Here is a 24728-nt window from a genome sequence, read left to right on the forward strand (position 1 = left end):
TATGGCTGGGTAAAACATTACAAGTCTATGATGTTGTTGTCTTGACTACTGCAGCATATACTGTTCAGCCTCCATACTTACAAAGCCGTTATGTCATCCCCACCCTTATTAAGTCCTGTCTGGGCTACTGCAACATCTACTGTCTAGCCTTCCACCTTACAAACCAGTACTCCCATCCCCACCCTCATCATGTCCTGTCTGGGCTACTGCAACATCTACTGTCTAGCCTTCCACCTTACAAACCAGTACTTTCATCCCCACCCTCATCATGTCCTGTCTGGCTACTGCAACATCTACTGTTTAGCCTTCCACCTTACAAACCAGTACTCCCATCCCCACCCTCATCATGTCCTGTCTGGCTACTGCAACATCTACTGTTTAGCCTTCCACCTTACAAACCAGTACTTTCATCCCCACCCTCATCATGTCCTGTCTGGCTACTGCAACATCTACTGTTTAGCCTTCCACCTTACAAACCAGTACTCCCATCCCCACCCTCATCATGTCCTGTCTGGCTACTGCAACATCTACTGTTTAGCCTTCCACCTTACAAACCAGTACTCTCATCCCCACCCTTATCATGTTCTGTCTGGGCTACTGCAACATCTACTGTCCAGCCTTCCACCTTACAAACCAGTACTCTCATCCCCACCCTTATCATGTCCTGTCTGGGCTACTGCAACATCTACTGTTTAGCCTTCCACCTTACAAACCAGTACTCTCATCCCCACCCTTATCATGTCCTGTCTGGGCTACTGCAACATCTACTGTTTAGCCTTCCACCTTACAAACCAGTACTCTCATCCCCACCCTCATCATGTCCTGTCTGCATTCCACTTTGCAGACCAGTACTTTACCAATACTCTACCCCTACAACACAACTAATTCCACTCATTTCCACCCTACAGTTCAGCCTTCACCCTTAAGATGGCTTATGATTGGGTCATAATGTTGGTAAATGCAGGCCACTGGAAGAGGGAAGCAATCACGAGCCAGTGTGGACCTTGCCATGACAAGGAAATCAAATTTTGCCTTATTTACAGGATGATAAGCTGCCAACTTTGTCCAGAAGGGCTGTGTCAGCAGATTTTATAAGCCTGTTTAGAGCCACCTCTACAAACCAATACTCTCATTCACATCATTATCATGTCTCAACTAGACCACTTCAACCTCTACTGACATGCAGACATACCACTACTACTGTATTCTCCCTAGGCAAGTCTTTAGCTGGGAACTGCCGTATGGCAACCAGATTATGTGGGGCACAAGTAGGACTCCCCAACCTTCATTTGTTTCTTAACTGCATGATCAGCTAGTTGCACTTCAAGGACTATTAAGGGAATGCAAATTGGTCAGCCCTGCTTTATATAATGAGGCCCTGAAAATGTTTGTTCTGCCCTTGGCCCTACCACAACTATTGATTAGACTTCAAACTTACATAAACAGTCCCAGGAGAATTCTGAGACGAAAACTGCAATTTAAGCACAGTTTGGAAAACAATGATATAAAGTATTACTATGGCTACCTTGCCCTACAGTGTCCATCTTGCCCTACTGTCTCAGTAATGCTCTACTATTTACATTTTGCCCCATTTGTCTTCATCTTCACCTACTGTCTCCATCTGGCCCTCCTGTCTCCATCTTGCCCTCCTGTCTCCATCTTGCCCTACTGTCTTCAGCTTTCCCCACTGTCACTATGTTGGCCTACTGTTTCCATCTTTGCCCACTGTCACCATTTTGGCCTACTATCTCCATCTTGCCCTTCCGTCTCCATCTTGCCATACTGTCTCCAGCTTTCCCCACTGTCACCATCTTGGCCTACTGTCTCCATCTTGTCCTACTGTCTCCATCTTGCCCTACTGTCTCCAGTTTTCCCCACTGTCACCATCTTGGCCTACTGTCTCCATCTTGCCCTACTGTCTCCAATTTAACCCACTGTCATCATCTTGACCTACTATCTCCATCTTGCCCTACTGTCTCTATCTAACCCTTGCTCTTCTATACCTACTATCCCCACAGATATAGGGATAGCTCCAAGAATATTTAGGACCCAAATAGGTTTTCAACCCAAATCTCGGCCCAACTGGTCTTTCAGCTGGGCTTTCAGGGGTATCTAGGAAAGCAAATAGATATTATTTCCAAATCTCACCATAACGACCCCCCACTTTTGCTCCAGCTCCTCCCCAATTACCACTGGGTTTGCTGCTTCCATAATGAGACACTGAATAGTTGGGGTGTAATGGAGTGGACAAGGCCAACAAACTCCCAGAATTACCTACTGGGAGTTCCACATTTGTACACATTTCCTTCCTCTGGGGTAAAATCCATAAAAGCTACTGATTCCATTTTTTCTTTCCAAAACATTTCTCCTCCTATCTCAATATCCTGAGAGCTGAAAGCTTGCCTCTTCTAGCTGAGTTTATTTTTCCTACGTGCGTGCCCCCCCTGCCCCCCAAAGAGCACATGGCCACCAATTAAACTTGTAACCAAAGTCATAAAAAGGCACTGGAACTTATTAAATTGCTCTTATTTTTCTGCTTTTAGGATACTGATTTTTAAGGGCATGAGGAATGAAAAATTGACTGCCCCCTACAACACGACTAATAACTAAGCATGGTCAGTCTTTCAAATACTGCCTATTGGTAGAGGTAGTTATTAAGATTTTATTTAGTAATAGTAATAATTATTACTCATTTTTTGATGATTTAATAATAAGAAGAATAATCGGCAGTTTAAGATTGCATGAATCTAGCTCCTATATGGAAAAAAAAAGGCACTAAGTTTGCCCAAAAGCAAGATGTTTGCTTTTAAACAGGTGACCAGTAAATTCTACCTGCTGATTGGTTGCTATGGGTTACTGCTCCTGGGCAAACTTTAGGGTGCATTGAGAAATCTGAAATTTCATACGCAGTAAGAAAAGGACAATTTTGGAAGCAAATGACCACAATTCTACTAAAAAAATAACTGAAACATTAAATAAACCCAATAGGGCTGTTCTGCCCCAATAAGGGGTAATTATATCTTAGTTGGGATCAAGTACAGGTACTGTTTTATTATTACAGAGAAAAGGGAATCATTTAACCATGAAATAAACCCAATAGGGCTGTTCTGCCCCAATAAGGGGTAATTATATCTTAGTTGGGATCAAGTACCGGTACTGTTTTATTATTACAGAGAAAAGGGAATCATTTAACCATGAAATAAACCCAATAGGGCTGTTCTGCCCCAATAAGGGGTAATTATATCTTAGTTGGGATCAAGTACAGGTACTGTTTTATTATTACAGAGAAAAGGGAATCATTTAACCATTAATTAAACCCAATAGGATTGTTCTGCCCCAATAAGGGGTAATTATATCTTAGTTGGGATCAAGTACAGGTAGTGTTTTATTATTACAGAGAAAAGGGAATCATTTAACCATGAAATAAACCCAATAGGGCTGTTCTGCCCCAATAAGGGGTAATTATATCTTAGTTGGGATCAAGTACAGGTAGTGTTTTATTATTACAGAGAAAAGGGAATCATTTAACCATTAAATAAACCCAATAGGGCTGTTCTGCCCCAATAAGGGGTAATTATATCTTAGTTGGGATCAAGTACAGGTAGTGTTTTATTATTACAGAGAAAAGGGAATCATTTAACCATTAAATAAACCCAATAGGGCTGTTCTGCCCCCAATAAGGGGTAATTATATCTTAGTTGGGATCAAGTACAGGTACTGTTTTATTATTACAGAGAAAAGGGAATCATTTAACCATGAAATAAACCCAATAGGGCTGTTCTGCCCCCAATAAGGGGTAATTATATCTTAGTTGGGATCAAGTACAGGTACTGTTTTATTATTACAGAGAAAAGGGAATCATTTAACCATGAAATAAACCCAATAGGGCTGTTCTGCCCCAATAAGGGGTAATTATATCTTAGTTGGGATCCAGTACAAGTACTGTTTTAGTATTACAGAGAAAAGGGAATCATTTAACCATGAAATAAACCCAATAGGGCTGTTCTGCCCCCAATAAGGGGTAATTATATCTTAGTTGGGATCAAGTACAGGTACTGTTTTATTATTACAGAGAAAAGGGAATCATTTAACCATTAAATAAACCCAATAGGGCTGTTCTGCCCCAATAAGGGGTAATTATATCTTAGTTGGGATCAAGTACAGGTACTGTTTTATTATTATAGAGAAAAGGGAATCATTTAACCATGAAATAAACCCAATGGGGCTGGTCTATGGGACATGACCTTTCTAAAATTTGGAGCTTTCTGGATAATGGGTTTCCATTATGGGATCCCATATACATCTATGTCAATATTTTGCAAGGAAATTTTTATTTTCACAATAAATGTCAATTAGGGAAGGTAAAGGAGCAGAATTTCCCACAGACTAAAAAAAATACAAATAGGATTGTTTTAATATTGACATAGATTAGGTAACAAGACACTGGCGTGGACTTTCTGGATAACGGGTTTCCAGATTATAGATCATTAACAGTATCTGTAATTCTAATAAAATACAAAATAGTAACTTAATAATTACTTCAGCAGACAAATTAAATGTTAGTCATCTAACCAATTTTTTATTTGGCTGATAAACGTCTATTTTAAATGATATTTTTGGCCTTTATAGCAATATTACTAATCAGTGGGCCCTGCCGGCACTCCATTACCTGAAACAATGTTAATCCTTCCTGTATTATAAAAGCTCCTTGCTGTATTTCAAATAGGGCCGGTAACAATGGCTAAATGTATGGCTCGTAGCCGAAATCTCTCATGCAGATCTGTATCAGCAAGTATTAACTGGGCAGCCCAGACGTACGGTAACTGCACATTTTCTAATATATTTTATGTTTTCTTTGCCTTTATTACTGGGGAATTATGCAGTACAAATCCGTACCCACTGCTGGTCTGAGATATTCATAATATGGGTTATTCCATAGCCTCCAGGAGCTCGTTAAAACACACACTATGGCTCATAACGAACTCGCCTGACTTTACAGCAATTGCAAAATACAGTAAGCAGCACTCATTTAATGGCAGGGCATTAAGCGCATCAGTACCGCCTCAGACATGCCCAGCCTGCAGCACAACCCCAAGTCAAACAATCTATGCAGCATGAACCCCAAAACTGGATTTGGCTTAATGGGAAGTGGGTGGAGCTTTCAGTTGATCTGGGGCGTGTCTGGGCCTAAATGGGCAGGGCCTGTGTGGATCATTGGCGGTGTCTCTTTTATAATTATCAAATATTGGGCACTAATATAAAGCCCTCCAGCTGCTGTTGTTTTGCAACTGCCATCTCCCCACTAAGGGCCAAAGCTTCTACTCGATCAAACAGCCTGACTGGCAATCTGTGGGTTCTGGCAAATGCCAAAGGGCTGCTGTAAGATGCCATAGACCAAGGGTGGCTGGACTTTTTTTGTCCGCGATCGACCAATAAAGCCGGGGATCCGGAAGTGCGGCGTGAAGGCGTACATACGCAACACAGCGTACATACGTATTCACGCAGCACTTCTGCATGCCCAGCTTAATCGCGGTCCACCAAGATAACGGCAAACCCTCTCTACTGGAGAATACTAATGATCATCTTGATGCTGATTGGTGACAGATATTTCTTAAATAGCCATTAGCAGTTTGGAAGACATGCAGTGTCGGACTGGGACCCCACGGGCCCACCAGAACCTTAGACCATAGGCCCACTCTCCAAACTATTTTTCCTCCTTTCCTCACCCAACCTCTTTATTCTCCTAGTCTCTTTTATTTACATGCTAGCATCTATTCTTCCATCTATTTCTCCTCTTTCTTTCCATTCAGAAATAGGGAATGGCCATGAAACAGGCCAAATGGTCAGGAGCAGGAGGGCCCACTGACACCTGGGCCCACCGGGAGTTTCCCTGGTATCCTGGTGGGCCAGTCCGACACTGGAGACATGTTATTTTATTATAATCCCAGTTCCCCTATAAATATATGGAGTTTTTGCAGTTGAACCAGAACCTTTTGGTTTGATGCTATGGGTCAGGGTGGGGAGGAATCTGACTCGCTAATGAAAATGTTGCAGCTGTAGAGTAAATGCTGCCCTATAGGAAATGAACCCATGAACTGCCGTGCCCTGGGCAGCGCCATTCACACTTCGGTGCCATTGTGTCGTCAAAGGACTTTCACAAACTTAATGGCCTGTTTTATGGATCGGCCCGAGCTGCGCGTCGTCATAAAATGTAATTTAGTGAAATTGATTAGTCAAAGATGTGACGGGGCAACTGCAGCACTTCCTCTCCGGGGCTCCATATTGTTTGTATCGGGGGGAGAGGGGGGGGTCCCAGCAGGCCAGCCATTAGCCTTGTCCTCAATTAAGAGCAGGTGATTCTGGCAAAATGGCCGACTGATTCATCAAACACATGCACTGGAGGGATTATCTAAGGGCCACTGTGGCAATAATATACACAAATAATGGGACAATGTTGCCAACATATAGAATTAAATTGCTAATTATTAAGCAATAATAATCGTTTTCTTTCTTTGAATTTTCTTTATAGGCAGTCTGAGGGCCCATGCCTAGGGGCGACATCTATATGTGGGAGCTAATAAATAAATAAATACATGGCAGCACCAAGCCCAAATGCACCTCCGTGTAACCCCAAGAAAGTCTGGGGTCCCAATGCTTTGGTCGTGCCTCTTGGGTGGGAAATAAAGCAGCTGCAGATTCTCCATAAAGAAGACCCCCCATGACTGATAGTGATGGGCCTTCCTTTCCTAAGAGAGGGCAACAAAGAGGCATCTCAACACATATTTTGGGAGTCGCCCCGTCACCATAGCAACAGCCTAATTATCCACTCTCTGGATTTTCACCAGTCTCTGTGATTTTCACCTGAAATGTTGTTAACCCCCCAAAACTGATAATCAACCTGAATATATCCCTTAAATCCCCCAGAAACAGGCAGAGCACAGAGAATAATGGGGGGCATTGCCGGGGGCGTAACAGGGCATGGTCAGAATATAAGGGTCACGGGGTACTTATTTATCATTATAATGCAGGGAAACAAAGCTAATTAACACCATGCTAATGCCAATGCTGGAAACACCCCAATAAAAATGTGATCTGGAAACACAAATGCAACTTGAATGGGATTTACCAAGGTGGGCACAAGTGAATATCTGCATTAGTAAATCCCACTGAAGTCGAGGTGCAACTATTGGGGGAAACTGCTGCATCGTGGGTAAAAATATGTATTATTACCTGCACATTTTGCACCTTGCCCTTGCTATTATGTGAAATTCCACATACAGACTATGAATGGGCCTGCCCGTAGCTTGCAGACTTCCCTCGGTGCCTTATGGGTGTCCAATGTGAGAGCCAGCCAATAGCAGCACCCACACCCTCTCGCACACACAGCGATGCCAGCTTGCAGAACACCAAAACCATCAGGGCAACAGTCTGTCTTAACCACTTCCATTTCTCATTCACTCCCACACAGCCGTCGCTATTCACAGACAAATCAAAACCATTTCGCACATATCGTCCCTAAGAGCAGAAACCCCATCAATCAGTGCAGCTGCGGCTGGGCCAGAGGCAGCCACGCGTTTCTCACTCACAGGGGGAGAGACCTGAGGTGCCAGGGGGTAACTAGGAACGCTGAAGAGCTTTAGTCTTTAGGGGGTGGCTTCATATGGGCACCCCTGAAACTGCTGGAGCAGGAAGACAGGATAATAGGGGGAAATGGTGACAGAAGGGAAAGTTGGCAACAGTAGGGCAAGATGGACACAGAGGTGCAACATGGCAACCGTAGGGCAAGATGGACACAGCGGTGCAACATGGCAACCGTAGGGCAAGATGGACACAGCGGTGCAACATGGCAACAGTAGGGCAAGATGGACACAGCGGTGCAACATGGCAACCGTAGGGCAAGATGGACACAGCGGTGCAACATGGCAACCGTAGGGCAAGATGGACACAGCGGTGCAACATGGCAACAGTAGGGCAAGATGGACACAGCGGTGCAACATGGCAACCGTAGGGCAAGATAGACACAGTGGTGCAACATGGCAACCGTAGGGCAAGATGGACACAGCGGTGCAACATGGCAACCGTAGGGCAAGATGGACACAGCGGTGCAACATGGCAACCGTAGGGCAAGATGGACACAGCGGTGCAACATGGCAACAGTAGGGCAAGATGGACACAGTGGTGCAACATGGCAACAGTAGGGCAGGATGGACACAGTGGTGCAACATGGCAACAGTAGGGCAAGATGAAAACAGTGGTACAACATGGCAACAGTAGGGCAAGATGAACACAGTGGTACAACATGGCAACAGTAGGGCAAGATGGACACAGTGGTGCAACATGGCAACAGTAGGGCAAGATGGACACAGTGGTGCAACATGGCAACAGTAGGGCAAGATGGACACAGCGGTGCAACATGGCAACCGTAGGGCAAGATGGACACAGCGGTGCAACATGGCAACCGTAGGGCAAGATGGACACAGCGGTGCAACATGGCAACCGTAGGGCAAGATGGACACAGCGGTGCAACATGGCAACCGTAGGGCAAGATGGACACAGCGGTGCAACATGGCAACCGTAGGGCAAGATGGACACAGAGGTGCAACATGGCAACCGTAGGGCAAGATGGAGACAGTGGTGCAACATGGCAACCGTAGGGCAAGATGGACACAGCGGTGCAACATGGCAACCGTAGGGCAAGATGGACACAGCGGTGCAACATGGCAACCGTAGGGCAAGATGGAGACAGTGGTGCAACATGGCAACCGTAGGGCAAGATGGACACAGTGGTGCAACATGGCAACAGTAGGGCAAGATGGACACAGCAGAGCAACACAGTGACAGCAGGGTAACATGGTGACTGTTGAACTTTATATCAGGAGATGCCAAACCTTCAGCCCTTTAGTTACTGCAAAATAAAACTCATATCACCTAGTATTCAGGGAATCACTACAATTCAATTGGTTCCCTATTTCAAAAGTAGTTAGAATTAATATATATGTTATACTATATTTTATAATATTATTACTTTAAAAATAGAACACAGTAAGTATGCCATAGCCTTCAATTAAAAAATCACTATCTGTTCCCGACCACTAGAGGGTAATCTGACATTGTTATCCGCAGAGAATGTCTCTTCCCAGGAGAGCAATATGGCAGCTCCCACTGATACGCATCAAGACAAATATATAAAGAGAGAGGGACTACTTTATGTACACAGTCTGTATAAAGGCCAGTGTATATGGGAAGAGGGCCAGGATATACAGGAGCAAGGCTGGTACCCCCAAACTCAGGAATAAGTACCACTATGGCTTTACTGCTTATTTAGGGTGAGGGTTCTTTATGCACATATAGGTCAAATGCTAACACACTTTCCCTTATTTATTTGCAATTGGTCTTCATTTTTTATTATTTGTAGTTTTTTAGTTATTTCAATTTCATTTCAGCAGCTCTCCAGTTTTGCATTTCAGCAGCTATTTGGTTGCTAGGGTCCACATTACCTAAGCAACCATGGAGTGGTTTGAATGAGAGACTGGTATATCAATAGGGGAGGGCCTGAATAGAAAAGAAAGTTACAAAAAGTAACAATAACAGTAACTGGAGCCTCACAGAGCAATAGTTATTTGGCTGCCGGGGTCAGTGACCCCCATTTAAAAAGTGCAAAGAGTTGGAAGAAGAAGGCAAATAATTCAAAAACTATAACAAATAAATAATAAAGACCAATCGTAAAGCTGCTTAGAAAATTCAACCTAAAGGTGAACCAACCCTTTAACAGGGCCCTTATGTGCTAAAGTCAATGACCTGGGGCCTAATGCTCAGCTGAACCCCATTGGGCAGGAACCCTCTGGTTAATCAGCATTAGTCAAACAACCAATCAAGAACAAGATACGAAACTCCTTACATTTTGGTATTTAAGCTCCTGCGTCTGGGAGACTAGGGCTGTTCTTTGGTTCCTGGAGGGATTATAGGAGTTGTAGTTTAACAACAGCTGCAGGATATGAAATAAAAAAAATCTCTTTTTAAATCCTTCCCTGCAAAGAGATCTACCAGTGGGGTGCAATGGGGTTTCCTTATGTTTCTCACCAAGGGGCCTTTGTTCTGCAGGGTTGTTACCCCTACTATTGCCCCCAGCTCACCTCAGTCTATGCCTAGAATCTGCTGCTGTGCTATAAATATATATTAATACAATTTCCCCCTTTCTACATTCAATGACAGATACATTACATTCCTACATTGGGCAGAATGTCTTTCAGTTTCTAACGCAAAGAAAAAAATCATAAATGAAAACTGGAAAAACTGAAAGATAAAATGACAGGAAAACAAGTCGAACCTTGTCATAAAAACCAGAGAAAAAAACAGACTTTTATCCTTGTCATTGAAAGCAGTACGTGTTTGCCTTTCTATATTGTCTGCACTACTGGTTCTGACTCCTGAAACAATTTAGCCTGGACATTTTTTGGTTAATGTTTATTGAAGCTTCTATGACATTTTCTTTTCAATTTCTTACAAAATCTTTCTTTCAATCTATTTCAATTATATATATTTCTGCCTACCGAAACCTTCCTGGTACAACCGTTTGTGAGATACTGAGCGCCTTTTTAACCATATTCTACCATTTTTTTTAATACTATCATTTAGCGCCTCTTGCCATGGCTTACCCCTATAGGGATGTACGACGATCATTAATTTCAATTCAATCCCCCGATATTATTCATTCCCATATTTGAACTATTTACAATTTTGCCAGATTTTGTAAAAAAAAAAAAAACAATAATAAACCCCAAAATTTTGGCTCCATCCAATGAAAATCTACTTATGGTTGGAATTTTACATTCAAAATGATTGATTATTATTATTATTAACATGTATTTATAAAGCACCAACATATCCCGCAGCGCTGTACAATAAGTGGGTTTCATACATGGGACATACAGAGTAACATATAAAGCAATCAATAACCGATACAAGAGGGGAAGAGAGCCCTGCCCAAAAGAGCTTACAATCTACAAGGAGACATACAGAGTAACATATAAAGCAATCAATAACCGATACAAGAGGGGAAGGGAGCCCTGCCCAAAAGAGCTTACAATCTACAAGGAGACATACAGAGTAACATATAAAGCAACCAATAACCGATACAAGAGGGGAAGGGAGCCCTGCCCAGAAGAGCTTACAATCTACAAGGAGACATACAGAGTAACATATAAAGCAACCAATAACCGATACAAGAGGGGAAGAGAGCCCTGCCCAAAAGAGCTTACACTCTACAAGGAGTAACATATAAAGCAATCAATAACCGATACAAGAGGGGAAGGGAGCCCTGCCCAAAAGAGCTTACAATCTACAAGGAGTAACATATAAAGCAATCAATAACCGATACAAGAGGGGAAGGGAGCCCTGCCCAAAAGAGCTTACAATCTACAAGGAGACATACAGAGTAACATATAAAGCAACCAATAACCGATACAAGAGGGGAAGAGAGCCCTGCCCAAAAGAGCTTACAATCTACAAGGAGACATACAGAGTAACATATAAAGCAATCAATAACCGATACAAGAGGGGAAGAGAGCCCTGCCCAAAAGAGCTTACAATCTACAAGGAGACATACAGAGTAACATATAAAGCAACCAATAACCGATACAAGAGGTGAAGAGAGCCCTGCCCAAAAGAGCTTACAATCTACAAGGAGACATACAGAGTAACATATAAAGCAACCAATAACCAATACAAGAGGGGAAGAGAGCCCTGCCCAAAAGAGCTTACAATCTACAAGGAGACATACAGAGTAACATATAAAGCAATCAATAACCGATACAAGAGGGGAAGAGAGCCCTGCCCAAAAGAGCTTACAATCTACAAGGAGAAAGGGTTGAGACACAAGAGGGCAGATTTAGAGCTTAGTAAATTAAAACTCACCTATGTTTTATTCATTCCTATGGGATTTTTAGAGGTGCATTTATCAAATGGTGAGTTCTAGTTTTCACCCACTGATAAATACACTTCTACAAATCCCAGAGGAATGAATAGAACGTGGGTAAGTTTTTATTTAGTAAACTCTAAACTCACATTTTGATAAATCTGCCCCAAGGCGTGGGACAGAAAAATTCACCCACTTTCTATTCATTTCTATGGGATTTTTAGAACTGTATTCAGTGTCGGACTGGGCTGATGCCTGTTGCCGCTCCCCCCGGGCGCCGGTGTCCTAACCTAACGCGTTTCACTTGTGCGCGCTCAGGGGAGGACGTCGGGAGGGGGCCCTGTCGGTGGACCGAGCGAGTTGGGGGACACGGCCGGTGGGGGCATCTTGGGGGGTGCAGGTGGGCCCTGCACCCCCCCAGTCCAACCCTGAGCATATTTATCAATGGGTGAAAGTTAGTATTCATTGATAAATACGCTTCTAAAAAGCCCATAGGAATGAATAGAAAGTGGACGAATTTTTCTGTCTAATCACACAATGATTAATCTACCCATAAATGATAACTTTGCCTTTAATAAATATGAATAATGAAATAAATAAATCATAAATTCAACAAAATGTCACATATTAGAACAGTAAACGTCCAGACATTAAAGGGGCGAGTTATTAAAGTTGGAATTCTAATTTTTTTTTCCATGATTTGAATTTTTTTTGGGGTTAAAATTCCCAATATTTGAATTACGGTTCCAAACCTCTAATGTTTGATATTTATTAAGTGCAAAAAATCCAAAAAATTGCAATGTAAACCTTACGGCATCTAAAAGTCAATGGGAGTTGCCCAGGGCAAAGTCAAGCCAAATTTTTTTGAGATTTTGAGTTTTTTAATTTTTTTCCAGTTTGTAAACTCACAAATTCAAGATGTTTGAGTATTTTATTTAGTCAAGTTTTTAAATAAGGAAACATTTCAGTTGTTTTTCAAATGCGAGTTTATTCAAAGTAGAATGCTACTTTGAGACAATTTGCAATTGGTCTTCATTTTTTTATTATTTGTGGTTTTTTTTAAAATTTAGCTTTTAATCAGCAACTTTCCAGTTTGTCATTTTATATGGTCGCTAGGGTCCAAATTACCCTAGCAACCAGGCAGTAGTTCAAATGAGAAACTGGATCATGAAAATCTGTGGGTCAGAATAGAAGGATAAACTATAAAAAGTAACAATAACAATAAAACTGGAGCCTCACAGAGCAATAACTTTTTTGGCTGCCGGGGTCAGTGACCCCCATTTGAAAGCTGGAAAGAGTTAGAAGAAGAAGGCAAATAATCCAAAAACTATAAGAAATAAAACATGAAGACCAATTGAAAAGTTGCTAAGTACTGGCCATTCTACAATCCCCCCATATAATACAATATTGAACTTGGACGGCAATAAAAAAAAAACTAAGTCTTTGTTCAACTTCCGCTACCGCAAACATTCGCAGCAATAGATGCAAGCCCTTTATTGCCTTCATTTCTAAGAAAAATGCAGCTGGCCATACAGAACTACACATTTGCCAAAACACTTATATAGTGTGTTACATGGGGCTACAATTTCAGCCGTGGCACCGGATATAAGAATACAACCTGTTAATAGAATATTTATTCCGTTTGATTGCTAGAGCCAAACAGGCAGAGTAGAAAGGACAACATTACAACATTCCCCGTAGGTACCTCTAACGTGGCTGAACAGTCAAAAAAAAGTTAGTGAAATATTCTCCATGGCCCCCGGTGTGCTGCGTTATTAGGAGCTGCGACTGCATCGCAACTTTCTCACCCAATCAGGGAGTTGTGATGAAATGTGCCGAATTTTGGATATAATGGTTTAACCTTTCAACCGGTTCTACTCGTTAACAACACGCGGCGCCAAGTCTGATTATTCAAACTCACTGATCAGGGCAAAACTGTTGTGACCACGGATGAATTTGAAAATAACAACAACCCACAAAGGATAAACCACTAAATTCCTCCGGGAAAAAAAACAATTTGACCATTTAAAAAATCTGCCCCGGTGAATTTTTATACCTATTCTAAAATGTTGGGAAAACAACTTACAGGTATTGAACCCATTATCCAGAATACTCAGGACCAAGGGTTTTCCGAATAAGATACGTAATTTATATCTATATACCTTACGTCTAATAAAATATATTTAAACATGAAATAAACCCAATAGGGCTGTTCTGCCCCCAATAAGGGGTAATTATATCTTAGTTGGGATCAAGTACAGGTACTGTTTTATTATTACAGAGAAAAGGGAATCATTTAACCATTAAATAAACCCAATAGGGCTGTTCTGCCCCCAATAAGGGGTAATTATATCTTAGTTGGGATCAAGTACAGGTACTGTTTTATTATTACAGAGAAAAGGGAATCATTTAACCATTAAACCCAATAGGGCTGTTCTGCCCCCAATAAGGGGTAATTATATCTTAGTTGGGATCAAGTACAGGTACTGTTTTATTATTACAGAGAAAAGGGAATCATTTAACCATGAAATAAACCCAATAGGGCTGTTCTGCCCCAATAAGGGGTAATTATATCTTAGTTGGGATCAAGTACAGGTACTGTTTTATTATTACAGAGAAAAGGGAATCATTTAACCATGAAATAAACTCAATAGGGCTGTTCTGCCCCAATAAGGGGTAATTATATCTTAGTTGGGATCAAGTACAGGTACTGTTTCATTATTACAGAGAAAAGGGAATCATTTAACCATGAAATAAACCCAATAGGGCTGTTCTGCCCCCAATAAGGGGTAATTATATCTTAGTTGGGATCAAGTACAGGTACTGTTTTATTATTACAGAGAAAAGGGAATCATTTAACCATTAAATAAACCCAATAGGACTGTTCTGCCCCCAATAAGGGGTAATTATATCTTAGTTGGGATCAAGTACAGGTACTGTTTTATTATTACAGAGAAAAGGGAATCATTTAACCATTAAATAAACCCAATAGGGCTGTTCTGCCCCCAATAAGGGGTAATTATATCTTAGTTGGGATCAAGTACAGGTACTGTTTTATTATTACAGAGAAAAGGGAATCATTTAACCATGAAATAAACCCAATAGGGCTGTTCTGCCCCAATAAGGGGTAATTATATCTTAGTTGGGATCAAGTACAGGTACTGTTTTATTACTACATAGAAAATGGAATTATTTTTAAAAAATAGAATTATTTGCTTATAATGGAGTCTATGGGAGATGGCCTTTCCATAATTCGGAAATTTTCTGGATAATGGATCCCATACGAATTCAAACCATGCAAAATGATCCTTGTGTGTGTGCAACGGATACAGGCTCCACACCAAACCTAATTTCCAATATCCGCTCCGTTATGAAGTGAAAGGGTTGTATTTCCAATTAATTCCAGTGCCCTCTCCTGTGTACCAATAGCGCCTTTATTCCCGGGGCTGCTAAGGAAATGGGCGGGACTTGCTTAGGTCTCCCAGGTGGAGAAATTCTAGCAATACAGCACCGCATTCACTAAAAAGAAAAATTGTTTTTTTTTCTTAATTAAAGATTGTTATTATTTACGGAAATTTCCCTCCAATAAAGAAATTGCAGGAAAAAAGAGATATTTTATTTTTATCCATCTATTTATGAATAGGGTGAATATACATTGTGGGGGAACATGAATATTCTATAGTACAAGGAATCAAAAACTGTTTCAAAATGATTTCAAAACTGCAAAATATAAAGAAAAGAAGGAGAAAAAAATGAAGAATTTCAGAAATATTTTCCAATTTTCCACCCACATTTGAAATTTCAATTTTTTTTAAAAAAAAAGAGGCTGCAAAAATGTGGCACAAATGAAAGGTTTGGCAAAAAAAAACTATTTTAGAATTGTCACTATTTTATTTTACAGTCACAAACATTCACTTATTTAATGACTTGGGCCGTTTGGAGAATCTATTTGGTTTAGAAATTTTAGACAAAATACTTCATTGCATTATGTCAATTTAAAAAAATTGTATAAACTTAAGAGAAATTTTTTAGAAATATTTTTTTCTATGAAAAATGAATCAGTTGTGAAATCTGTTCCAAAACAAGAGCAGATTTATAAACGTTATCTTTCTTTCTAGGAAGCGGTTTCCATGTAACCTGCGCAGACGCAAGGCCTTGGTTAGCAGAACGACTCCCCCGGTTGCTGCCCATCACCGCCCTCTCCTATTGGCTGCGAACCGGCCATACAGAAGCACATTCTTTATAAGGTGAGATAAGACGGTGTTGATATCAATCATTTCTACTCGTCCCCCACTAATGAATTGAACTCACCCGATGCTCCATTAAATCTCACTCTGCCCATAGGAAAAGGGTTCTCTAAAGGGCTGTAGGAGGGGGATACATAATCCAAGGGTAACTAACCTCTGCCCATCATTAGTTGCTAAACTACAACTCCCAGAATCCCCTGCTGGATGTAAACATGCCAAAATATCCAACATGTATTATTATTATTATGGGTGAACCCAAAAAATCCATAATTTCCAGATATAACCCAAAACCAAATCATTATCCAAAATCATTGGCCAAATACTGAACCATATCCAAGCCCCAATTTGTAGATTGTAAGCTCTTTTGGGCACCTCTTGTATCGGTTATTGGTTGCTTTATATGTTACTCTGTATGTCTCCTTGTAGATTGTAAGCTCTTTTGGGCAGAGCTCTCTTCACCTCTTGTATCGGTTATTGGTTGCTTTATATGTTACTCTGTATGTCTCCTTGTAGATTGTAAGCTCTTTTGGGCAGAGCTCTCTTCACCTCTTGTGTCGGTTACTGATTGCTTTATATGTTACTCTGTATGTCTCCTTGTAGATTGTAAGCTCTTTTGGGCAGGGCTCTCTTCCCCTCTTGTATCGGTTATTGATTGCTTTATATGTTACTCTGTATGTCTCCTTGTAGAGTGTAAGCTCTTTTGGGCAGAGCTCTCTTCCCCTCTTGTATCGGTTATTGGTTGCTTTATATGTTACTCTGTATGTCTCCTTGTAGATTGTAAGCTCTTTTGGGCAGGGCTCTCTTCACCTCTTGTATCGGTTACTGATTGCTTTATATGTTACTCTGTATGTCCAATGTATAAAACCCACTTATTGTACAGCGCTGCGGGATATGTTGGCGCTTTATAAATAAATGTTAATAATAATAATAATAATAATAATAATAATTTGAACATTCACATCTGAGCCCATGAGGATTTAGCTCCAATTTACTGAGAATTTGATCAAATCTGAAGGTGCAAGAAATCAGCCAAATTCAGCACAATAACTCCCATATCCCTGTGCAGGGGGGAGCAGCAATAGCTGGAGGGCCACAGCCCCAAAAACTGGACTTTTAAAAAAAAAAAAAAAATGTTACTATTTTCCGCACTGATTTTACTCAGACGCAGCCATTCGGAAAATGTTTTAAACTACAGAAAACCACTTAAATAATAAAGATTTGTTTAGGGATTCCCCTCTCCCCAAGCCACTACTACCATGAGAGTAAATGTGATAAAGGTGGTTATTTATCCCGCATAGACCTGCAACTTGGAGCATTAAATAAGTAACTTACGCAAAAAAAAAATTCTATAAAAAATGTTAACTCTTTAATACTGGATTGTCGGACTTCATCTCCCAGCAGCCCCTGCAAGCCTGTCTCTTGGTGCTTTCTCTTTCCCTGTTTACTATAGCCAACATTCTCAGCTCTATAAACTATGGTTAATGTTAAAGGGGAACTGCTCCCAAAATCTTTTTCTTTTTTGCATTATGAAAGGAAGCAGAGTGCTAAGCAATATTCCAGTGTTCAGTAAAGATGAAACAATGGGCTGAAAGTGATTTGCAATTGCTACTGAATGTGTATATCCTCTGCACCGTGGGTTCTGACTCTTGAAAAGAGGTTGCCGAAGCCAGACGGCTAACAGACCAGAAGGAGAAGAGACTTCTTGCTACATTATTTGCACAGTCAGAGCCCCCCGGAACAGGAGAGAGGGGCACAGATCTCAGTAGCAATGACAGTCACATATCAATTCCAATGGACATTTCTAAGGAATGGATATTGGGAAATTGCTTAGAATTATCTTTCATTGGGCAAAGCGCAGTTTTGGGGTGCAACTCCCTGATTGGTAATAACTCCTGCCGTCATAAAGGCACTGGGATATTGCTTAGAATTATCTTTCATTGGGCAAAGTGCAGTTTTGGGGTGCTACTCCCTAATTGGTAATAACTGCTGCCGTCATAAAGGCACTGGGATATTGCTTAGAATTATCTTTCATTGGGCAAAGTGCAGTTTTGGGGTGCTACTCCCTGATTGGTAATAACTGCTGCCGCCGTAAAGGCACGGGCAGTTGGAAACCCGGCGTAGGACTGAGAGACTGGCACGCTGGCAGCCACGCTGGGCACAGGGGTCTAAGGGAAACCCATACCAAACGCAGGATGGAAAAAAAACGTAAACACTCGGATTAAGACCAAACCTCTAAATCTAGTAGGAAAGTGTCACCTGGGGGGGCAAATAGGGGGCCCTTATATGAATGGGGCAATAGAGCCGCGTTTCTATCCCTACGAAACCGACGCAAGGCGAGCAACTGGAATTCTGCTCTTTCCGAGACATTAAAAATCAAAATATTGAATTTTTTTTTAAAAAAACAAAACAAAAAACTTTACACGATTAAAAATTTGAAATTTGACAATATTTAAATTCCCCCCTTCCAGTTACGATCTGACTCCTAAACCGCTCATAAAGTGATTTACAGAGAAAAAAAAATGCCCAACATTGCTTTAACCCTTCAGCTGCCAGATGTGCCACAAATCCATAGTCAGCGTTTTCTTTTCCAGCAAAATGGCACAAAAAAACCCCCCCAAAACTAAAAAAACACAGGAAATTTGCAGAACTACAACTCCCAGAATTCTCAACAAAATATCAGCCACATTGTCCACAAGCAACAGATTAACCCTTCCGGTTCCAGGCCCAATAAATTGATCCATACAAACTGGCACTTGTTACAATTACGCCTGAATCTGTCCCTCTGTGCCCTCCCTACGTGGATTTTATTAGGAAACATTTATATTGGGAACTGCCACTCACTAAGGAAAAACTTGATGCCAATTCAGCAGATATTTGAGCCATTTACCAAATAAAACAAAGCAAACAGATCTATAAATATATATAAAAATCCCAATTAATTCTATAGGGTGCAAGTAGGTTGATTAGCAGAAAAGACAATATTATTACATATTATTATTACATATATTTAACATTATTCTCTACTCCCCGCAGCATATTCAGCACAAGCGTTAGAGCAGTTAGAGCAGCCGGGCAGGGGGGCCCCAGTGCAAAATGGGCATTTTTAGACATTTAACTAATTATACATTATGCCTGGTACAGATCTTGGCAGTTGGGCACTGGGATAAAGTGGCATATGGGGTACATGGCAGGGGGTCTGTGGGGCACTGAATGGGTTTAATATTCTGCCTTTCATTTAACAGCTGCCCCTTTGGATACAAGGTGTTTAGTATATAGGTGCCCAGTATATAGCAGTGACTGGGGGAGCACTAGCCAAGCTGGCATGGGATTATGGGCATTCGCTGGTTAATGTGCCCAGCAGATGTGTAGGAATGGCACTACAGCGGCACTATGCAGTTCTGCCCCATGTTACACTGGGCAGTCGCTTCCACACAGTTAAAAGAATAGAATTAAACATACAATGTGCCATCTGTGCCAAGTTTACACAGCAACACAGCGACACTGGCACATTAATAATAATAGGGATTTAATAATAGGGGTCTCTATTAAACTGCAATATTCTACATACAGTCTAACGAGGGTTCAGTATATATAAATGTATATAACAGGGATGGGGGCAATTGAGTTAGATATACTGGGCCTTTGGGGTATCTCCCATATACAGGGATAGAGCACTGGCAGTGGTTCTGGTTCTGTATAACTGGATCTGGGATTCTGCTGCCTGGACCCTAATATATATATATATATATATAGTGACAATATGGATACATTGTGTATAAGGGACTGGGGACACATTTGGGCACATTTCCTCCCAGAAGCTTTAGAGAACTGATATGGGGATCCCTCTATGGAAATACAGGACCCATATATTCCCAATATGCCCAATATATATACATTCTAACATAGGGGCTCATGGAAGTGAGTATAGAAATGTAGTATGGAGGCAATAATCCTGCATTGTGAGTCTGGGGGGCATTTAGTAAATGCGCTATTTCCAGCCATAACGCTAATTTGGCTCCATATATAATATATATATACTCTGTATAGAAGCGATAGGGGCAACTGCTGGGCTCACTGACCCAATATAGACACATTCTAACATATGAGCTGATAGAAGTGAGTATAGAAATGGAGTATGGGGGTAATAATCCTGCATTGTGAGTCTGGGGGGCATTTAGTAAATGCGCTATTTCCAGCCATAACGCTAATTTAGCTCCATATATACTATATATATACACTCTGTATAGAAGCGATGGGGCAACTGCTGGGCTCACTGGCAACACGTACCTACCTGCCTTCTGCTAAATGTACTATTTATAGCGATGGCGCTAAGTTGCCCATACCGCTGTACATACACAGCACCGGGGTGGCGCTGGATACAGTCTGTGGGTGCATTTTGGGCGCAGGCGGTATGTTTGGTGGGAAGGAGGGAATTGCGCCGAGTTGCACTGGCCCTGCGGCAGGTTAGTAAATAGCCCCCGGCACTCACCTTGAAAGCCACCGGCAGGGTCTTGTTGCAGCGCCAGTGGGAGGGCAGCACTGAGCACAGGAAGTTGGGGCTGTCAGTCCGCACCAGCTCGGCCGGGTGATCCGCGATGATCTCCACCATGGTCCGGTTATCGGGAGCCCGCAGCCGGGGGACCGCCGCCCCCTCCTGTTGCTGCGGCTGCTGGGACTGTTGGGGCTGCTGCGGGCCGCCCACCGGGCTCACGTCGCTCATCTTGCCGGGCTGGAGGCTGTTGGAGGGCGGGCTGAACCTCCGGCTGGTGCTGGGATCTACGGGAATACGCATCACAACAGCCAGGGGTTATTAGCAAGGCGGGGGCAGCAGGGGGGTAACAAGGAGGGGATGCGGCACCCACTTACTGACAGGGCACAGTGCCCGGCATGGGCACAGGGGGGCAAGCAGGTACCGGTGGGGCAGCAGGAGGGCTCCCTAGCGAGTCTGAGGGACTGGGCGGCAGTTACAGTGAGTGCGGCTTCCCCCGCTGGGCAGTCCCTGTGAGGCTGTCGGGGTGCAGGGAGCAGTAATTGGCGGAGCGGCCCCGGAGCGCTGTGAGCAGCGGAACCCTGTGCGGAACCCTGTGCGGAACCCTGTGCGGAACCCTGTGCGGCCGCGGAGCGGGCTGGGAGATGGGATAAGCCAGGCTTGCAGCTCAGTTCCGCGCCTGGGCTCCTCAGTCCGTGTCAGTGCGGAGCGGTACTGCGGCTACTGTCCGGGCGTTACATTAGGCTCCTGGCAGCTGGAGGGCTGAGCGGCGGGCTGGCAGCTGGAGGGCTGAGCGGCGGGCTGGCAGCTGGAGGGCTGAGCGGCGGGCTGGCAGCTGGAGGGCTGAGCGGCGGGCTGGCAGCTGGAGGGCTGAGCGGCGGGCTGGCAGCTGGAGGGCTGAGCGGCGGGCTGGCAGCTGGAGGGCTGAGCGGTATGACTGAGTGGCCTTGGGGCAGGTATGGGGCAGCTCAGACCGGTGGCGGATAAAGGGACGATCTTTCCGTTGTTGCTGGAGCAGTTTCCCGGTGAGTTGTGCCAGTGTGGGTCCCCCTGCGGTACCGAGTATCCCGCCTGCATGCGAGGGCTGTGCCCCTCTGCCCCTCCGCTCTCCTACAGGCACCGGGTACTTGTGCTGCTTCCCTCTGTCTGTCTGGGCTGTGCCAGTCTGGGTCCCCTCCGGCTTGTGCCCCCGGGTGTCAGTGCTACTGGATATGCCCCGCACACACAGGATGCGCTGAATAGAGTGGGGCAGGACCTACCTACTGGGGTACCCACTGTACCGACTGCCCCTCACTAAGGGGCTCCTTTGTCTCCTCTCTGGGCTGTGGGGCAGTCACTGCCAGGCTGTCATTGTAGGGGGGCTGTCAGTGTTGGGGCGCAGGGTACCAGCCCTATAACTGCCCCAGTGCTTCTAGCCGAGCAGTCTATGGGAACAGTCACTAAGAGACTCCCGGGGTATAGGTGCTGCCCTCTCTCAGCCTATTTGGTATCCCTTCGCTGCCTGTCTCTGGGTGATGCCTCCTATACCAGGGGGAGTCTCTCTCTGATGTCTCTTTCTGAAGTCTCTATGATGAAAGGAACAGTCTCTGGGTGATGTTGCTATAGTGAAGGCACAGTCTCTCTCTATAGCAATAGGGACAGTCTCATTCCCTGGGTGATGTCTCTTGCTACTTTCAGACAGGGGAATCCAGCCCGACCCCCAGCTCTATCAGTGCCGGTACCTGAGTGCCCTCATTGTGCCCATCCCGCAGTGCCCGGGGCCGTATCCCAGCCAGGCTGCCCGGGGGGGGGGGGGGGAGAGCGGCTGAGTCCGGCGGTGCAGTCCGTTACATGGAGCCAGTCCTGCTGGAACCCCCACTACTCCTTAGTCAATAAGCCGGGGGTGATGGCAGTGTTTCCTGAGGTTCGCTGCTGCGGGGGGCTGGGGGGCTGCGGTCTGCAGATGGGAAAGCCGCAGTTTTTCTCCGGGAGGCTGGGTTTGGGCTGATTAGGGGCTTTTGCGGTTTATATACAGAGACCTGAGTGCCGGGGAGACGCGCAGACATGTGGTGCGCACAGCGATTAGCATTTCCCAGCCTGCCCCTGTCCTGCCCCTGTCTCTACTCCTGCCCCTACTCCTGCCCCTGTCTCTACTCCTGCCCCTACTCCTGCCCCTACCCCTACTCCTGCCCCTACTCCTGCCCCTGTCTCTACTCCTGCCCCTACTCCTGCCCCTACCCCTACTCCTGCCCCTGCCCCTGTCCTGCCCCTACTCCTACCCCTACTCCTGCGCCTGTCTCTACTCTTGCCCCTACTCCTGCCCCTACTCCTGCCCCTACCCCTACTCCTGCCCCTACTCCTGCCCCTACCCCTACTCCTGCCCCTACCCCTACTCCTGCCCCTACCCCTACTCCTGCCCCTACTCCTGCCCCTACCCCTACTCCTGCCCCTACCCCTACTCCTGCCCCTACCCCTACTCCTGCCCCTACTCCTGCCCCTACCCCTACTCCTGCCCCTACCCCTACTCCTGCCCCTACCCCTATTCCTGCCCCTACCCCTACTCCTGCCCCTACCCCTACTCCTGCCCCTGTCTCTTCTCCTGTCCCTACTCCTGCCCCTGTCCTGCCCCTGTCTCTACTCCTGCCCCTACTCCTGCCCCTACCCCTACTCCTGCCCCTGTCTCTACTCCTGCCCCTACCCCTACTCCTGCCCCTGTCTCTACTCCTGCCCCTACTCCTGCCCCTACCCCTACTCCTGCCCCTGTCTCTACTCCTGCCCCTACCCCTACTCCTGCCCCTGTCTCTACTCCTGCCCCTACTCCTGCCCCTGTCCTGCCCCTGTCTCTACTCCTGCCCCTACTCCTGCCCCTGTCCTGCCCCTGTCTCTACTCCTGCCCCTACTCCTGCCCCTGTCTCTACTCCTGCCCCTACTCCTGACCCTACCCCTACTCCTGCCCCTACTCCTGCCCCTACTCCTGCCCCTACCCCTACTCCTGCCCCTGTCTCTACTCCTGCCCCTACCCCTACTCCTGCCCCTACCCCTACTCCTGCCCCTACCCCTTCTCCTGCCCCTGTCTCTACTCCTGCCCCTACCCCTACTCCTGCCCCTGTCTCTACTCCTGCCCCTACCCCTACTCCTGCCCCTACCCCTACTCCTGCCCCTACCCCTACTCCTGCCCCTACCCCTACTCCTGCCCCTACTCCTGCCCCTACCCCTACTCCTGCCCCTACTCCTGCCCCTACCCCTACTCCTGCCCCTACCCCTACTCCTGCCCCTACTCCTGCCCCTACCCCTACTCCTGCCCCTACCCCATCTCCTGCCCCTACTCCTGCCCCTACTCCTGCCCCTACCCCATCTCCTGCCCCTACTCCTGCCCCTACTCCTGCCCCTACTCCTGCCCCTACCCCTACTCCTGCCCCTACTCCTACCCCTACTCCTGCCCCTACACCTACTCCTGCCCCTACTCCTGCCCCTGTCCTGCCCCTGTCTCTACTCCTGCCCCTACTCCTGCCCCTGTCTCTACTCCTGCCCCTACTCCTGCCCCTACCCCTACTCCTGCCCCTACTCCTGCCCCTACTCCTGCCCCTACCCCTACTCCTGCCCCTGTCTCTACTCCTGCCCCTACCCCTACTCCTGCCCCTACCCCTACTCCTGCCCCTACCCCTTCTCCTGCCCCTGTCTCTACTCCTGCCCCTACCCCTACTCCTGCCCCTGTCTCTACTCCTGCCCCTACCCCTACTCCTGCCCCTACCCCTACTCCTGCCCCTACCCCTACTCCTGCCCCTACTCCTGCCCCTACCCCTACTCCTGCCCCTACTCCTGCCCCTACCCCTACTCCTGCCCCTACCCCTACTCCTGCCCCTACTCCTGCCCCTACCCCTACTCCTGCCCCTACCCCATCTCCTGCCCCTACTCCTGCCCCTACTCCTGCCCCTACTCCTGCCCCTACCCCATCTCCTGCCCCTACTCCTGCCCCTACTCCTGCCCCTACTCCTGCCCCTACCCCTACTCCTGCCCCTACTCCTACCCCTACTCCTGCCCCTACACCTACTCCTGCCCCTACTCCTGCCCCTACCCCTACTCCTGCCCCTACTCCTAC

The 24728-nt window shown here is 45.2% G+C and overlaps 1 protein-coding gene across 2 annotated transcripts in view; it reads right to left on the minus strand.

Moving 5' to 3' along the window:
- Positions 1–24728, minus strand: part of runx2 (RUNX family transcription factor 2) — a 157440-nt gene that overhangs the window by 56349 nt on the left and 76363 nt on the right. For both annotated transcript variants that reach the window (XM_012970171.3, NM_001135116.2), the window contains 1 exon segment: positions 20651–20937. In XM_012970171.3, the coding sequence (XP_012825625.1) occupies positions 20651–20937 (287 nt within the window).

This window comes from Xenopus tropicalis, chromosome 5 (assembly GCF_000004195.4).
Source record: "Xenopus tropicalis strain Nigerian chromosome 5, UCB_Xtro_10.0, whole genome shotgun sequence".
Taxonomy (NCBI): Eukaryota; Metazoa; Chordata; class Amphibia; order Anura; family Pipidae; genus Xenopus; species Xenopus tropicalis.